The sequence below is a fragment of the Sinocyclocheilus anshuiensis genome, unplaced genomic scaffold (genome assembly GCF_001515605.1).
Source record: "Sinocyclocheilus anshuiensis isolate Anshui unplaced genomic scaffold, SAMN03320099.WGS_v1.1 scaffold1975, whole genome shotgun sequence".
In the NCBI taxonomy this organism is placed as follows: domain Eukaryota; kingdom Metazoa; phylum Chordata; class Actinopteri; order Cypriniformes; family Cyprinidae; genus Sinocyclocheilus; species Sinocyclocheilus anshuiensis.
The window spans coordinates 192,154-209,966 of NW_015549690.1; the positions used below are offsets into that span (position 1 = coordinate 192,154).

At 36.9% G+C, this 17,813-nt stretch overlaps 1 protein-coding gene across 1 annotated transcript in view; it reads right to left on the reverse strand.

The window, feature by feature from the left end:
* Positions 1–17,813, reverse strand: part of LOC107660468 (phosphoinositide 3-kinase regulatory subunit 5) — a 27,114-nt gene that overhangs the window by 5,572 nt on the left and 3,729 nt on the right. The window contains exons 2-12 of the mRNA XM_016449773.1: positions 8,882–8,992; positions 6,738–6,838; positions 6,366–6,434; positions 5,568–5,706; positions 5,162–5,231; positions 3,924–4,098; positions 3,310–3,478; positions 2,070–2,138; positions 1,106–1,257; positions 688–819; positions 177–270 (exon numbers count right to left, since the gene is read on the reverse strand). Of these exons, the coding sequence (XP_016305259.1) occupies positions 177–270; positions 688–819; positions 1,106–1,257; positions 2,070–2,138; positions 3,310–3,478; positions 3,924–4,098; positions 5,162–5,231; positions 5,568–5,706; positions 6,366–6,434; positions 6,738–6,838; positions 8,882–8,981 (1,270 nt within the window). The 5' untranslated portion in view covers positions 8,982–8,992. The remainder of the gene's footprint in view (positions 1–176; positions 271–687; positions 820–1,105; positions 1,258–2,069; positions 2,139–3,309; positions 3,479–3,923; positions 4,099–5,161; positions 5,232–5,567; positions 5,707–6,365; positions 6,435–6,737; positions 6,839–8,881; positions 8,993–17,813) is intronic.

Sequence of the window (17,813 nt, forward strand, 5' to 3'; positions counted from 1 at the left end):
TATATAAGAAAGGAAGAAAGGAAAATTATCCTTGTGATTGCTTCGATATACCACCCCCCCAAAAATTTAAAACTGTTGAAGGGAAAGCATACTAAGCAAACATGAGATGATGTGAAAAGACCATTCAAAGACAAAACAAATTTTGATCTGATATGCTGGTGTTTGTCCGCACTCACCCATGGCCTTGATGGCTCTTGTACCAGCTGTGTGTCCGAGCTCCAGAGAGTGAACAAACACTTCAGTCCGTCTCTCTCCTCCAGCTAGTGTCAACTACAACCAAGAGTAAGATTTAAACTTTTATGAAACCACCGCATTGCATCATGGCAGTATAAGATGCAAGACAAGTTACAAAACAGTGCAGAAAAGATGAATGAAACAATGTCACTGTAGAGTCATTAGTTAACACCAAGCAGCATCTAAAAATGTATGTAGATTTCACAGAGCTCTAAAATAATTCAGCCTGTCATTTTTGCAGTGAAACGAACAAATCTGATTGAAAGTACACTTTTTTAAACACAGAATTCACAGCACATTGGAGAAAGGAGCCCCACATATTGCCTCACATGCTGTAAAAAAAAAAAAAGATTTATAACTCAAAAGTCTATGTAACTTTTATGGTGCAGTTTTAAAGTCTATGACTGAAATTGCCACAGATTGAGGAAATGGCATGTTTTATTTTTGATTCACCTCTGCTTGATAGAGCTGAATGAGGGCAGGGCGGGCGGCGTGACGACAGTAATAGAGCACCAGGTCAGCAAATATCGGTAAACGCCCCTCACCAGCACCTTCAGACAAGTCTGAATCAATCTTGGATGTCTGCTGTTATGGACAGAACATTTGACATGAATATATTTTTCATCTGTAATTTAATAAGGACATTTTGTTTAGGCCATGGTGATAATCAAAACAATTCAAAAAACACTTTCACACACGCAAGTTCCTCATATGAGTGGTTTTATGGGATGTGTTTTTTTTGTGTGTGCATGTATGCCGTGTCAAAAGCTTGCCATATAACAAAAGATTTACTGTTCTTCTTACTGATTATTTAGATATGTACGCACTCTCTGTTCGTGTGAATGAGTCTGTGTGGATATGAAAGTATCACCTGGCACACCACATTAACCGGAAGCTCCAGCAGGCTCAGAGTGTTACGCTCATACCAGGGATCCAGCATTCCCAGGAGATTGGCTATGTCATTAGTGCTGTCCTCCATCCCGTTCACACTGAGATCCTGTTGACAAATTAATACCAATGTTTCTGTATCAAAAAATTACATAAGAATGTAATAACAATCAATGAAAACAAAATCATCTTTGTTTTGACTTCAAAGTGTGTGCAAGTAATCTAGGACTTTATTAGAGATCTAAAGTTAGCTCAGACCAGCAGCAAAAAAAGCTTGTTGCAATTTAAAAGTTTTGCCCAAAACCCCACTAAAACTACCCATCTATCCAGTTTTGCCAGGCTGGGATGCATAGATCAGCGATCAGATATGTGGTTTGAAATCCAATTAATCCACAGTTAGAAAAGGTTGTAGCGCCAAACACTCATCCAAACATCCAGTAGGCAAATAACATAGGGTGCATAGATCCAAAATAAAAAAAAATATGAAGATGAAAGAGATCCGCACTCGTCCAAATTCAGCCAAAAAGGCTTATAACATTTATTGCTCAGAGGTCACAAAAATATGTATATAAAAATGCAAAGGTGCAGAACGTTTTCGGGTATTAACCCTTCCTCAGTGCCATGTGCTTCCAAGCAACACCTGCACTCATTAAAACATGTATTACCGTAATATACCTAATGTCCAATTAAATCCAATTAAACAATGCAGCCAGTACACACTAACATCTAGCAAAAAAAAAAAACAAGAAGGAAAATCGTGACTCAGATGGTTATTATTAGCTGGAGGATTAACTTACAACTCATGAAAACCCCTAATGACATTATAAACTAAATCAAAGTGACTGGAAAGCAACCTTCGAATGTTTATAATTCCAAAATAGCCAAACAAATGTTTGAATAAGCCCATGGCAGAAAGAAATGGGACTGGCTTGGATTCAGTGTCTTACCAAAATTATCCTTGTACCAATGGAAGGTGTAGCACTTGGCTGCTGGAATGCCGAGCGTCTGAAGAACCCCTAGTGGCACAAACACAACAAAGTCTTTCTCATTAATCACTAGCCCACTCCAAATCCAACACACCACTGTTTCCCAAGTGGAAAAAACATCAGCTGTATTGCTTCATGTTGGCCATCCATCTTGGATAAGTTTCTAGGAGTTGGTGCCAGGTAATATGTACTACTGCTGCCCAGACCAACAGTGTAGTATGTCACCAAGCAACAACCATGAAACTCTATAAGATGTAGACCACCAATTCTCATGGCCAAAAGTATGTGGACACCTAAATATTTCAAAGCCATTGGCTTTAATAGGTAGTTTGCTGCTATAACAGTTTTCATTCTTCTGGGAAACATGGCTACAGGGATTTGATCCCATTTAGTCAACAGAATATAAGAGAGGTCAGGTGATGGGTGATGGAGCCTGGCTAATACCTGAGGTTTCAATTAATCTCACAGGTGGTCAATGAACTTGAGCATTGTGCAGGCCAGTCAAGCTCTTTCCCATCAGACTCGGTAAATTGTTTCAATATGGACCTTGCTTTGTGAACATGTCCTATTGTACTAAAATGTTTGCTGAAATTTCGGCTGAATTAGTCACATGCTTTAAATAAAAGTTGTCCCCATACTTCAGCCATATAGTCTATAATGCTGCATTCCATGTGTGTATGTAGAAACTTATTCTTTTTTTATATTACTGATTGCTTGTGAACAGTAATTGATGGTATAGTAGTAATTAATTTTACTATAAGAATGACTTTGATTGACAATAACTTTAATAGTGCAGTTTAGAACAGTGGTTCACAACCTTTTTGTCTCCAAGATGCTCCGTTTGCCCAAGACAAAATTTGAAGGCCCTATTTAATCTGATATGTACCTCTAGTACTCCTGTTGTAATAAAAATAAAGTCAAAAATATAATGTCTACTGTTTAATCTTGTACAGCCATTTTTTAAGCATTTAACAAGAATTTGTTAATTGGAGCCTCCTGGAAGTTTGCTAATGACCCCTAGTGGGCCCCTCTACCTTGGTTAAGAACCATTGATTTATAAAGTGAAAAGGAATTAAAAAAAAAAATTAAGATTTCATAATACTATTTTTTAAATTTGTATAAGGTTGGACACAAGTCTGGTAACAATTCAAAGCACTTTAGGGTTTGTGAGGAGGGCTATAAGTAGGAAGTGAGACTGTACCATCTGAAGCCTTGCCGTTGGAGGCTGGTATGCCAAGTTTTTCTCGCAGCGCCTCCAGACCACCCTTGACATGTTCTCGAGCTTTAGCTATATCCGTTATGGCTGCTGCAGACTCTAGAAGGTCACTCACTGAGGACAGGATCTGTGCCAACTCATCATCACTAAGGCACTAAAAAGGAACCAACTTAGTCATGTACTGTAACCTCTTATGTTGTTGCAAGTCATTCAGAGTCAGAATTCGTTGAATGTTTACCTGTGTTTCAAATGAAGCTACCCCTCATTTTAACTTCCAAGTAATCTGACATAATTACAATAAATTTCGCCATTTGCAAGCAAAACTATTATAACAAGCTCAACCCCGTCATTACTCCCACTCAATCCATCTATTTATTCCCCATTAGCCACCCATCAGCCCACATATGAGTTATTTTGATCACACATCCAGTTCTCACCCCCCTCCCACCAATCAGATCACACACTTCCTGACACCCACAAAGTGATACACCCACACATACTCCGTCACAGTCTGACGCACATGCACTCTGTATCAAGTTTTTTGGAGCACATTAAAGCAGGAAACATCATCTCATGTGCCGTGGAACAGTGTGGTGTACCTGTAGAGCATCGCTGATGGTCTGTAGTGGGTATTTAGTTCCGAGCACTGCCTGGTAGCTGTGTTTAATGAGTGTAATGCTACTCTCTCTCTGTGAGACCTCCGCTCCACTGAGCTGCTCGGCCACAGACAGGACCTCAGCAGGCACCTCAGCCGGGTTCATCAACAACACCGTACTGTAACAGAGAAAACATCAGAAAAGGTCACTGTTGTGTAGCAGAAACACAGATAAAACACATTACTTGTGTCCACATTACATTTGTTATTTTCTAGTGTATTTCATTTTAGTAGAACATCAACAGTTTAAGTTTAAGAATTATTTTCTTAGAAAAATATATTTTGTATAAACAAAAAAAAAAAGAGGCATGCTCTTATTATGGGACAGATGTTTATCCAAGACAGATCATAGGGAGGGCTGTGCTAAGTTGAAATGGCCAGCCATGATAAACATAGTACTGTGGTAATACCATGGTATTATTTACACCAGGGTCTTCAACTCCAGTTCTGTAGGGCAAGTGTTATGCAGACTTTAGTTCTGTCTGTAATTTGCAAGTAATTCTGAACACATTAATTAGCCTGTATGGATGTCTTTGGTTAGGGTTAAAGCTAAACTTGGCTGAGACTGGACCTCCAGGACTGGAGCTGAAGATCCCTGATTTACACTACCATTTAATAGTTTGGGGTCACTGAGATTAAAATGTTTTTGAAAGAATGCTCACCAAGGCAAAAAGACAGTAAAATGGTAATATTGTGAGATATTATTATTTTATATTTTAATATATAATAAAATGTAATTTATTCCTGTGATGGCAAAGCTCAATTTTGAATTACTAAGTGTCACGTGATCCTTCAGAAATCATTCTATTATGCTGATTTGGTGCTCAAGAAACATTTGTCTTATTTACATCTATTATTAATATTAATATTCATTCATTTTGAACTATTGTGCAAAATGAAAAAAGTCATTATAATTAAACATTAATTTGTCAATTAAACACTAGGCTAAAGATTGTATTCATGACAAATAAATTGCAAACAAATAATTTTATTTGCAATACATTTGACTGGACACAACCTTTGATGCTGAAGTTTCACACAGAGAAGTAATCTTGCAATAAGACAAATTCTGAATATCTAAGAACTGACACAGGAAGCGAGTGGTGAAGACTGCAACCAAAAAGGGCTGAGCAATAACTGACACAACCGGATTTCCTCCTGCTTCTGTTAAAACACACTCACGTGATCTTAGAACGCTGACTGGAGGTGGCAAGGCCTTGTTCCTCTCTTACCAGCCTGTGGTACGAAATCCCTGATACAAGCAAATGCACACAAGAACATTATTTCATCAGATTTCAACATTATGTAACAAAACAAAATCTTAGTGAAAGCACTGAAGTTAGAGTGGAAGTTAAGTAATCCTTAAGGTACTATTGGTGCTCTTAAAACTGATAAACAAGTGTAGCACTTATTTTGAAAAACAGCTGCAATGCTTCTTGAAACCACTGAGAAGTATGCCACTGTACTTTTCTGTTAAATACTATGAATTAGTAGATTGGGACTAAGGTTAACAAGCTGCTCTTTATTAAGGTGCTAAGATGGTGACTGATAAAAGTTTATCTTGTGTTTATTGATGTAAATGTGCTACCTGGAGCTCTAAGCTCTTGATGTAAAGTGGAGAGCAGGTTACGGCACACACTACAGTAGGGTTCAGGCCATGCTAGAAAGTCATGAAACACTTCACAAGCTTCTGTCAGAATCTCTCCATCAGATGGACAAAGAGGCATCTGCAGAGAGAAAACAGACGCATATGTGATTTCATTAACATTAGCTTCTGGGCGAAAGAGATAAGGCTCAAACTGAGAGGTTTAAAGCAATATTTGTGGGGTCTAAAAGTCCACTAGTAAAAATGCTTATATTTTTTCCAGTTTTCTAATTGAATACTAAATTATGCTTTACAATCTGAAAAGCATCTGAAAATGTACATGAATTTCTCAAATTTACTACAAAATAAAGCTGTAGATTGGAAGTATTGTAAATACGTAAAATATATAAAATCGTCGTATTTATATACATTATTATATACATGTATAAAAATATAAAATTGTATATATTTCTTCTTCATTTTATGTAAGGTTTCTATGTTTTACATTTTTCGAAACCCTACAACTTTTATTTCACGATTTTAATAACAACATTTCATTATAATTTGATTATACAATTTAATTATAATTAAAAAAAAAAGTATATTTAGATTAATTATTTGTGAGAATGAACACTGAGAAGCATTCAATATTTCCTAATAGGCGCACGCAAATAGCAAATACTGTTTCCCTGTCTTCGACATTAGCTCAGTAAAATTAGATCAATAATTCTTAGTTTCTGATTATCAAGGCTTTGGTCAATTTGTTCTTGAATAATCAACCCAGTGTCCATGAAAATTTACCTGCAGAAGTGTGGACTCAAACATGAGAGCCAAGGGGGCCACAAGCTCATAATGACACTCCTGCTGAACCTAAAACAGCAGAGAAAGATATCCAGCATCACCACTTTTACATAGCGCCTACAGACAAACTCACAATGTGTTCTTGATCACATCTAAAATAAATTAAAATACGGTTTTGCTGAACTTAATTTAATTATGAACAACACCAATATCTTAGCATAGATTAGATGCAATCTTTATTGTCATAGCCTGCAGAGCCCACAAGGGGGCATAGTGAGTTAAACACAGAGGACATTGATCACAAAAATATCACTTCTTTTCTGCGGGTGTAGCATTCCGTTTAGTTAGCGGTACGTCTACATGTGTACTCACTTCTCTGGCTTTTCTGAGAATTTGCTGCAGCAGAATGAGAAAATTTTCTGGGTCCCTCTTAACCAGCTCTTCTAGACTCCAGCGGTTCATACACCAGCCAGCTGCACAAACACACAAACATGCATAAACATACACGCATGAGAACCCTAATTGCGAAACTGGGACAAATGTGCATGCCTTATACCTCAAATAAACATGATATCTAGTAAACAAGTCCCCCGTGGTATACATGTAACCACTGCAAAACCCCAATATCACCAAACGAGTCAAGCACACATAAAGGGCGGGAATTAATCTGAACACACACATCAGACAGGAAAAGGCTGGTTAAAGTCACGATAGCCTGAATATTCCCCTGAAATCCCTGATGTGTAGATGTCAAAGGGTTCCCTGCTTTAAACTGTGATGGTTAGAATTCTGAGAAAGAACATACTGTAATGTACAATTTGAGAGCAGATCATATTGGTTAGGTGACAGAACTGTGTGTAACCTCAAAACTACATAAATTTAGAATTATGCTGAACTGGATATTTAAGGCAACTGCAGCTTTCCTACTAAGAAGATCTGCAGTGGTCGATAATAACTGCTTTACTTGAAGGACATCTTAACTTCCTGCCTAATTGAAAGTGTCAAACAATACATTTGCTTTAGAACACTCTCTGAAAATAACACCTTCTCTTTGAATCTGTCAACACAAACATGCATAAACATACACGCATGAGAACCCTAATTGCGAAACTGGGACAAATGTGCATGCCTTATACCTCAAATAAACATGATATCTAGTAAACAAGTCCCCCGTGGTATACATGTAACCACTGCAAAACCCCAATATCACCAAACGAGTCAAGCACACATAAAGGGCGGGAATTAATCTGAACACACACATCAGACAGGAAAAGGCTGGTTAAAGTCACGATAGCCTGAATATTCCCCTGAAATCCCTGATGTGTAGATGTCAAAGGGTTCCCTGCTTTAAACTGTGATGGTTAGAATTCTGAGAAAGAACATACTGTAATGTACAATTTGAGAGCAGATCATATTGGTTAGGTGACAGAACTGTGTGTAACCTCAAAACTACATAAATTTAGAATTATGCTGAACTGGATATTTAAGGCAACTGCAGCTTTCCTACTAAAAAGATCTGCAGTGGTCGATAATAACTGCTTTACTTGAAGGACATCTTAACTTCCTGCCTAATTTAAAGTGTCAAACAATACATTTGCTTTAGAACACTCTCTGAAAATAACACCTTCTCTTTGAATCTGTCAACAGTGTCACACTCTGTACACAAACAGCATTAGAATGTTCATCAGTGTGTGATCTTTGTTTGTCAGTTCCCTGGTTCATAAACACAACCAGAGCAAATACACAACTACAGTGATAAAGATTCTATATGGCCTTTCCATAACAGAGAAATAAAAAAATAAGACCTAATTCAACTTTCCCAATATGATAGTATATCACAGCTAAGTATCAAGTTGTCTTTGAGCAAATTAAACTTTGAAACTGCTTGTATACTGAAAAAGTAGTGTTTTGCTGTGTTCACACAATTAAATGCTACAATCAGATGTGGGTGGGCTGATGTAGACACATGCCCACTCAGCTGGCATTTTCACCCACCTAGTCACAGAATTACATGGGCCAATAACAAATATAAGGTATCACGTTCCCAATAAAGAAAGGGAATATTTTGTTTAAAACCTAGTTTAAAACATGTTGAATTTGTGTATATGTACTGTTTGTATTCATGCTGGTTTCATATTTTAAGAGACTTTGACCTTGCAACACAGTCACGAGGGTCTGCAGGAATCCTCTCTTATTTCTGCATACTGCTATTACTGTGCATGAATAAATTAATAGATGCAGACAAAAAAAGAGTGTTGTGTCACTGACCCATAAGTGTATTATGCATGTATAATTATTTGAGTAAATTAACACTGAGAAGCCCATTTCAATGGCAAATCCCTTCTATTTCCCTAACTGCAACATGAGGTCAATTGAAAACCAATGAGAAAAATGATAAAGGAAAAGCACACACAAACAAATTGTACAAACAGAAGTAAAAAAAAATTGAAATGAAAAACAGTGATGCCAAACAAAAGTGACCCATCAGCAGCAGAGGGTCAGTGGGGTGGCCTTACCGTTCCAGGATTGTGTCAGGTTTTCTGATGGCCGGAGTCCATCCAGGCATCTCTCCAGAGCATGCTGGATCCGGTCCTCTGTGCACGAGGTGTGCTGCATCTTGATTGTAACTGTAAAACAAAAGAACTAAAGTCATATAAATGAAGCTGTAAAATTCTAACTGTTTCTGAAACAGTGAAAAACAAAAAAGATACCGATACACACTACCTCCTTCATATGATCTGTAAATATGATACTAAAAAAGTATTACATAAGATGGCGGAACCACTTGTTTATATTTAAATTCCAAACATATCAGTCAAGAAAAATGTTATACGTTACTATGTGGGTTTTCAGGCGGCCTCTATCCAATAACACAGTTGGTGTAACCTGAATGAAGTAGCAGCATGTGCCAATAAAATTCCATGCAGGTATGTTATCTACATAGACAAACAAATGCTCGTCTCCCTTCAGGGAAGTAAACATACAGCATCCTTTGCATGTCTGTAAATGATATTGAGGTTCAGGGAAATGTTTTACCTGGTGTCAGAGAAATTCAAGAGAACTATCTGGTTTAGGGATTATTAAGGGGATGCCACAGCTGCCAACTGTTTGTTTTCGTCCTGATAACATTTAAAGTTCCTGACATTTACTGTTAGATGGCACCTGCCACCTATAAACAACACCACATACAGGGCTCCAGACTAACTATTTTTACTAGGAGCACTGTAGCTCCTGACTGAAAGTTGTTAGGAGCACAAGCAGAAAATTTAGGGGCACACCTTAAATCAGCCTGCAATGCAATTGTTCACATATTTTCCCCATTTTAACTGTATTACTAACAAATGCTTTGATAATAAATAGAACTCATAGAAATTACAATGTGCAGTATTCTTTTAATTTCAGAGGGATATGAAAAAAATTATTATTGTTTTGCATTAATAAGTGCAGTTACTAATAATATTACATGTTATTTTCTTGTTTACTTCATGTTTATACACATTTGATAGTAAAGTACTAAGCTTGAGTTGGGAAGCTTACAATATTTATTTTATTAACAAAAGTAACGTTTAAACGTGTAAATTACATTTTTATGTAGAAAAGGTATATATTGTACTCTTATTAAATGTACCATTATTCTTCTATAGTCTTATATGGAACTGACCAACAACTTCAGTGATTATGTGTGAGTCGCAAATTGAAGAAAAGTTCGTTTTTCAAAGCACTTTGTGATTTTTCTTACTTCATACACACACACAAAAAGAGCAAAACTCTTGTCACATTCTGATTTCTTGATGATTTATTATTTTAGCCTAGTGATTTTATAATTGTTAAATTTCAAAATATAAAGGAAAAGTAGCTATAAATGACTGTCTAATAAGCCAACCAGTGCTCCTCTGTTGCCATCTACAGGTTATAATGGTGATTTGATGTGTTTGTTTGTTTTTTATTTTACACAAGTGTTTGTTCACCACAGTGCATTTTGGTAATTCCATTGAAAATAACATTCAAATTGAATCATTTTGGAGCTTTAAAGTTCTGGCAACAGCTGTGTGAAATGCTTGTAAGTCATTGAAAATTGCCTGAATTTCTCTCTCAAAAGGTTGTACAAACCCTGAAATTAATAATGTGATAACATTTGACTATTTCTACCACAACACCATGGTTACAGTTAGCCTTACTGCTTCTTGTTTTCTATGTCAGCGCTGTTTGATCTGTTTATAATAGAGAATTCTGTGCAGAATTTGAATGCATCTCACTAGACCTCACAGCAACCTTTATTCATTCTGCGGCGAGTTCAAACGCTTCTCGCTGGATCTCGCAGCGCAGTAACAGTAACAGTGTCGCGAAATCAACTTTGGTTCCTGAGTAAAGCTGTTCTGAGCTCGGACAAGTTTGTTTGTGTCGCGGTCCGCGTTGATAAATGGTCCGCGCTGCGCAGCTCAAACAAGTAGCGGGATTTTGTTGCTTTTGTTTCATTTGCCGTTTGATATTTCTCATATGCGACAGAAATGGCAGCGCGAATTGAACAACGCGGTGGTAGCACCAGTGCGACCGCGCACAAAATTTACTCGCACCGGCAGAAAAAATGGTCGCAGTCTGGAGCCCTGACATACGATGCGTTCCAAACGGGATATATCACCCTCCGAAGGGCACTACGGAGTGAAAACAATCATGGCCGCCATATTGAAGGGTCTTTTCAAACCGAAGTGCTCAAAACTGGCCACTTCAAATGGCCCTTCGGAATGAAGGATTTTGAAAGGTACAACTGATGGACACTTCGGGCTCCCATGATCCTTTGCTCAGATTCTTTACATGATGACGGCGCCTCCGTGTGGGCACGTGATGATGACGCAGAAGGGCACTTCAAGAAACAGTTGTTTGGTCACCTACACCCTTCAACCCTTTGAAGCTCTCACTCCGGAGGGTAAACCCTTTGAAGGAATTAGGGCATAGGGATGAGCCCTTCCGAATGGAATGCAGGGATAGTATCTGGGAACAGACATCCAGGAATGATATGCAACGCTGAGCTCAAGGATAATGGAACAAACCTCATAGATAGAATGCATGGATGCGCATGCACTGTGTAAGTTGTAAATCCAAACAGCAAAATAAATAGAAATGTATTACTAATAGAAATAATAGAAATAAATTCATGCTGAGAAATAGCACTTAAGAAGAAGTGTCAAGAAAAAAATAGAGAATTCCTCTTCCAACAGATTCATTTTGCCTAAAATGCAAAAAATAGCATTTGGTGGAATTTTTCTCCCAGTGAGTCACTGACCAAATGACGTTTTTAATGTGCAATAACTTGACTAGTTCAGCTAAAAGTTTGGCTGATATTAGCAGTTTATAAAGTGCAGCTGTGAAAGAGATATGGATAGAATCATTAAAAATATTAAGCCAATTTTTAGGGGTCGTTCACACAAAACGCATTTTTGAGTTGCATTGGGCTGCTTTACCATTGTTTTTCTGTGTAAACAACTTTCCACTTCCAAACTCCACATTCCACTTCCTTGTCTCTCCAGTTTTAACTGTACCATTTGTTAATTTTTTTCCCCCTTCAAATTAAGGTCTTTAGGTCATTATGTCAGTAAATCAACTGAATGTAATGTACGTGTGGCTCATATTAGACACATGCTGTATTATGTTGTTAGTGGCACTCTCAAAACTTCCCCAATGTCAAAACAAAAATCCCCAAAACCATGAAACAAACATTCAGAGAGATATTAAGTCTGAGTCATTAAACCCAAAACTCAAACCACCAATATTATCTATGATACACTAAAGTAACGCTTTTTTGCTTCACTTAGTTTCTTGTAAACACTTGTCAACGCATATACAAGACTCATCTCTCACCAAACATTACATTGCATTAACACGCTGAGCGTGCGGCCCTTGAGCGTCATGCGTCATAAAGCGGATTTGTATAAACTAAGTTCTGCATCAATAACAAAACGAAGGAAGTGTCTTACAAAATAATTCATATAATTTATCCCACTAAGCACGTTTTGGAAAGATTTAAGCTCAATATTTCATATACCTGTGAATTCTGTGGTCAAGAAAAAGAAACTATTTTGCATCTATTTTTCCACTGTATTTACTCAAGATTATTTTGGAAGGATTTAGAATTATTTATCAATAGAAAACTGGAGTGTATGATATAAATGTGTATATTATATACGTTTTTTTATATAGAGAATGAAAATTTGAAATGTAAAGAACAACATATTATACATTTGTTTATTTTATCAGGAAAATAGGCTACCATATACATAAGAAAAAGTGGGCTCAATGTGAACCAAATTTGTCACATTTTATGAATGATTTTAAATTATATGTAAATCTCTTAGAACAAACCAAAAACCAAAAAAAAACAAAAAGGTTTAATAACTCCATATGCACCTATGGTCAGATAATCATATATGGCATATCTTTCATTTCTTCAATTTAAAAAAAGCAGAACAGTGTGGAAAATATTAATCTGATTTCCTATCGGATGTCAGGGGTTTTTTTCTGATCTAATAAAACATACAGGATGTTCATGTTAGGCTTGTCCACGTAGCTCCTAATTCAATCATTATGCAACACTGATCCAAAGATTTTTCTTCTTTTATATATATATATATATATATATATATATTTCACTGTGGTCACTAAGGGGAATTTGCTGATGTTAACTCAAGAAAAATCAAGAGTAGGCCTTATATAGCCTACAAAACCCACATGTTGGTCTGTCAGTCATTAAGTTAAACTTGAAAAAACTCAAACTGCCAAGTACAGCAAGTTGCCCTTAAACAAAGTGTTATGCTGGTCACTTGTTTTAAGCACAACAATAGGCCTGCAAGCAAAGTAGTGGGAACAGCCTGATATTAGCCTTAATGACTTTATGGAGCTCTATTGTAGCCTTGCCAGATTGCCTGGAAGGAACTAATTCATCACTGATCTTATGATTACTGTTTCCATCATAAAGGCGAACAAAAAACTGGTTTGTGTTGCAAAACTGGCACAACTTTGTTTTCATTTGATTGATATTTCATTGACTAAACTAATTTAATAGAAAGTGGCACCTGGTGGCAACAGGTGCCAGGTGCAAATGAAATTACAACCCAGAAGTGAAATGTTGATTTTTTTATTTAACATTGTTGTAAATCCTTTATATTTGTACACAGAGACATTGATAGTAATTTTATTCCTCGATCTAATTTTTAAGTTAAACTTACTGTGTAACAACTCCCCATGCAACCATCCTCGGTCTAACCCACTGAAATTCAGTCTTGGTTTCAAAAAAAAAAGAAAGAAAAAAAATACCTTGTGATCTTGTCACATATTTGTATGAATTTTTATTCAGTCTTGACTTAGACTCTACTAAAATGGTCTCAACACAAAACTTGAATATATTTATGGATTGAGAAGGTGGGATTTTTTTTTTTACTCCTAGAACTTTAAGGCTCTTATTTAAAAACACTTCAACAAATTTTCTTCTAGATCAGTGTTTCTCAATCTTTTTGACTCAAAGCATCCCCCACCCCCTTCACAATATTCCTGACTATCTAGGCTAAGATATTGCTATTTATGCTGTCATTATGACAAAGCTGCTTATTTTCAAACTTTTTATTAACAGAAACTGGGAGCATTGATATTAAAATATTCAACAATGTGGACAGTTCAAAAAATGTTTTCAATAAAAAGTTACGGTGGGGTAAAATACATTTGGTTTCTTGATTTTATCTGTTTTCAGCATTTTAATTTTAATTATAGTTATATTATTTAATATATTAATAATAATTAATTAATTAAAATATTTTAGTCATCCTGCGGCCCCTGTGAAAATCTGCTTAGGCCCCTGGTTTAAAGCCACTGTTCTACGCCAGTTCTGCATCAATGCTCTGATTAGTGGCATAATATAGGATTAAACTGGTGCAAACAAAGTGACCAGCAGCTGTCAGTCAGTCAGACAGAAGCCTGTAGCCTTTTGTTCGTTTTGCAACCTCTGAAAATGTGGAAGTGACCTTGTTGACACGTAAAAGGATGTGTTCACATCCTCTTAAGCGAGAGGATGATTTCATCTGGGCAACACAATCCCAGCAATCTTCCTATGTGAAGCAAAGACGCATTTGAGGTGCACAGACTATGAACAAAATCATTGAAATGCAACCAGGGCTTTTGCAGTACATTATCCTGAGTCAGCAATGCTGCATTCAAAATTTGGATCACACTTTTTTATTCTAAAAATAAATAGCATTACTTTAGCACAATGCCACACACAGTATACAACTTCAGGCTTCCAACACTGGACACTAAATTCCATATCTAAGATCAGAACTTAGCTATAAAACCTCAGATCCTAACAGCATGTCTGATGAGATGCTCCCTTCATCTCAGCTGATTCAAGTTCACACTGCGACCCGGCATGAAGGTTCATCTCAGCTCCTTCTCCTGATCGTATTTCCAACAGCCCTGTACAGGAAGGTTGCTCCCGAGCTTTGCTGAGGAAACAGGTGTTGCTCCATTGTTGTGGTGCGATCAGCCGCTATGATAGACTCCCACACCATGAGGGAGTCGAAGCTCATTGTGTGGAGTCTCTGATTGATGGGGACCGATATCCCCCATGCGCCTTCTCCTGTGAGCCCAGAGTCTTCTCATCCACATCCCTCCCTCCCATAACAATAAGGCCAAACTCCCCCTACCGTGATCATTTTAGGAAATAACAGCAGTCGAACAATGGTGACATTCAATGGTAAGTGCTTTCTTTTTATATGTTACCGCCGACACAGTAGCCCAGTTAAGCAGATACAGTAGGATGCTGGGGATCTATCACAGAGCAATATTTACCAGAACCAGGATGCTGATTTTCTCCTGTCTAGGCCGAAATGAGGAACTCTATTCTTTCCTTTTAGCCTCTATTGGTACCTGTGGGAACTTTACACTCACCTCAATTTCAACTTATGTTGTGTAAAATAGATCTGAATGGTACGTGTTCTATAAACCAAGGAAACAAACAACTCTGTTAAGCATGCATGCATAAAAAAATCATGCATGAACAACAATTAAGGACTTTGAATGAATGGTTAATTAGTGGTCTAAATTTGTAAATGAAAAAAAAATTTTAGTAACAAAAATGTATCTTTATTGTTTGCTTTTTGCTGCTTCACACTATAATAGCCACTATTTAACCCCTTCAAGTTTTTTTTTAAATACATTTTGTAAGTTTTATATATTTCTTTAATACAACAATTATTTTTTGTACAGAAAGATGGTGAAAAACAACTTTAGAAAGATCTCAGAAATTTTCAGTTTCAGTCTGAATACCCTTTTATTCCTATGGCCGTTCTGTTTATCAAGTGAAAGTATATGGATATCCCCATATTGTGAAATTTACAAGTGCCCAGTGGTGGAGGTAACGAATTACTCACGTTACTGTAATTAAGTCGTTTTTTCGGGTACTTGTACTTTTTTGAGTATATTTTTAAAGCTGTACTTTTACTTGTACTTAAGTACAAATTAAGCAAAATAATCTACTTCGTTACTTTTAAATCATAGTTCGTTACTGAGTACGCCCACAATTTGAATTGATATTCAAACCTTTGACGGCACTTCACAGAAGCCAATAAAGATATCCGACCGTAAACGGACCAATAACAGCCCTGATATCTGAACCGGGAAAAGCCGCCGCTTTTCAAAGCTGCCTCTCTTTTTCCTCTCCGACAGCGAGTTTGACACGCATCCGCCTTCTGTCGATTACAGAGTCTGAATGTATGCGCGGGATTGCTGGTATTCCGCATAATTGTAATCATTCCCGCGCGAATGTGGCGAGCGCTTTATTGTAACATGAGAACACGTAATCGCAGAAAACTGGATGCGAGCTCTCAAATAGGCCTAACTGATACAAATTAACTGCCTGTCCTCTCACTCCGATATTGCTTGTGCGCACTGTGTGCAATCGCGATCTCTCCGTGCTTTTAAAATAGAAATTATTTATCTTTGCTCCTGGATTAAACTTTGTGAAAAGTTATCAACCATTCAGAATAGATCCATGCCTGGCCGATGAAAATCCTACTGGGAATTTTATTGGCTGTAAGTGAAATGCATCAGAAAGTCTTTCAACAATCAAAGCTAAATAAATAGGCCTAACATACTGTATTTGGCTCTTAAATCACTGCTTATAAAAATTCAGTGTTGTCATATTTCGGATACCTCAACAGAATTGAGGTCATTTGTTTTATAATTTTATTTCTGAATGTGTACTTGTCTTTTTTTTGCAAATTCAATTCAGTTTGAAATCAAAGTTGAAATCAAGCTTCATTGTGCTGTAAGCTTTTGCAACAATGTCCTATTACCATATTTTAAAGACACAAATACACAGAATGAGCAAATGTTTAAGATTGAGATTTTTGTAATGGTAATTGATCAATATTTGTATGTAAATGCCTATATTAAAATCTGTTCATCATATAAAGTGAATGTGTCTTTTTAGAAGACTTGGATTAAACCACTCAAAGCTTGATGTTAATAGAGAAACGCGGCAAAACGGTGGTAATTCATACATACACAGCCTCTCTCTCTCTCTGTGTCGTAAATGAACAGTTGATGAATCACACTTTTCTGAGAATAGAACATCGAAGTGGAGATCGCTAAACTGCAACCTAACCAGTGTTTTCAGAAAGCAAACGCGTTTATCCACAGTGGAGAGAGAGCGCGCGTACACATGGTTGCCAGGTTGACAAAGATAAGTAGCCTGTATCGATACTCGTATCGTCAAATCTCTGTGACGATACACCGTCGTATTGATATTTTGAACACAGCACTAGTAATTGATCAATATTTATATGTATGTAAATAAAAGCCTATATTAAAATCTGTTCATCATATAAAGCGAATGTGTCTCTTTAGAAGACTTGGATTAAACCATTTTCAAAGCTTGAATGGATGTATAAAAAAAAATGTAAAATATCTGGCAGTATACAGTATGTGTTAGTTTTGCCAATGGTATTGAAAATGATGAGTCGTCATGAAATCAAAAATGACCCTATACTTACTTTTTAGTGTACATTACTAGTCTTGTGGCGAACAATTGAACCGTGCAAGTCAATACACTGGGAAAAAAAATTGTCTGCCGTCGTAATCTTTAATCAAAAACTGAAAATTGGCTTCTGCTCTGGAATGGCGTTTTCGCTCTGATGACATCAGTTTGACGGCTTTGCGAGAATCCGCTTGTTAAGTATGATGTAAGGACTTGCTGTTACCGGGTCCATGCCTCTACTAATTTCACTTGAGAATACTATCTCAACAGCCATTTATGAGCATTATTTAATTAATATTACATATTGAAGCTAAGCATCTAAACATGTGCTGTGCACACTACAGTCTCCGTGCTCACAGTGTCTCAGACACTAATATTTTAGCTGAATCACTGTCTGGTCATCTGGGATTTCAGTATGGAGATAAAGG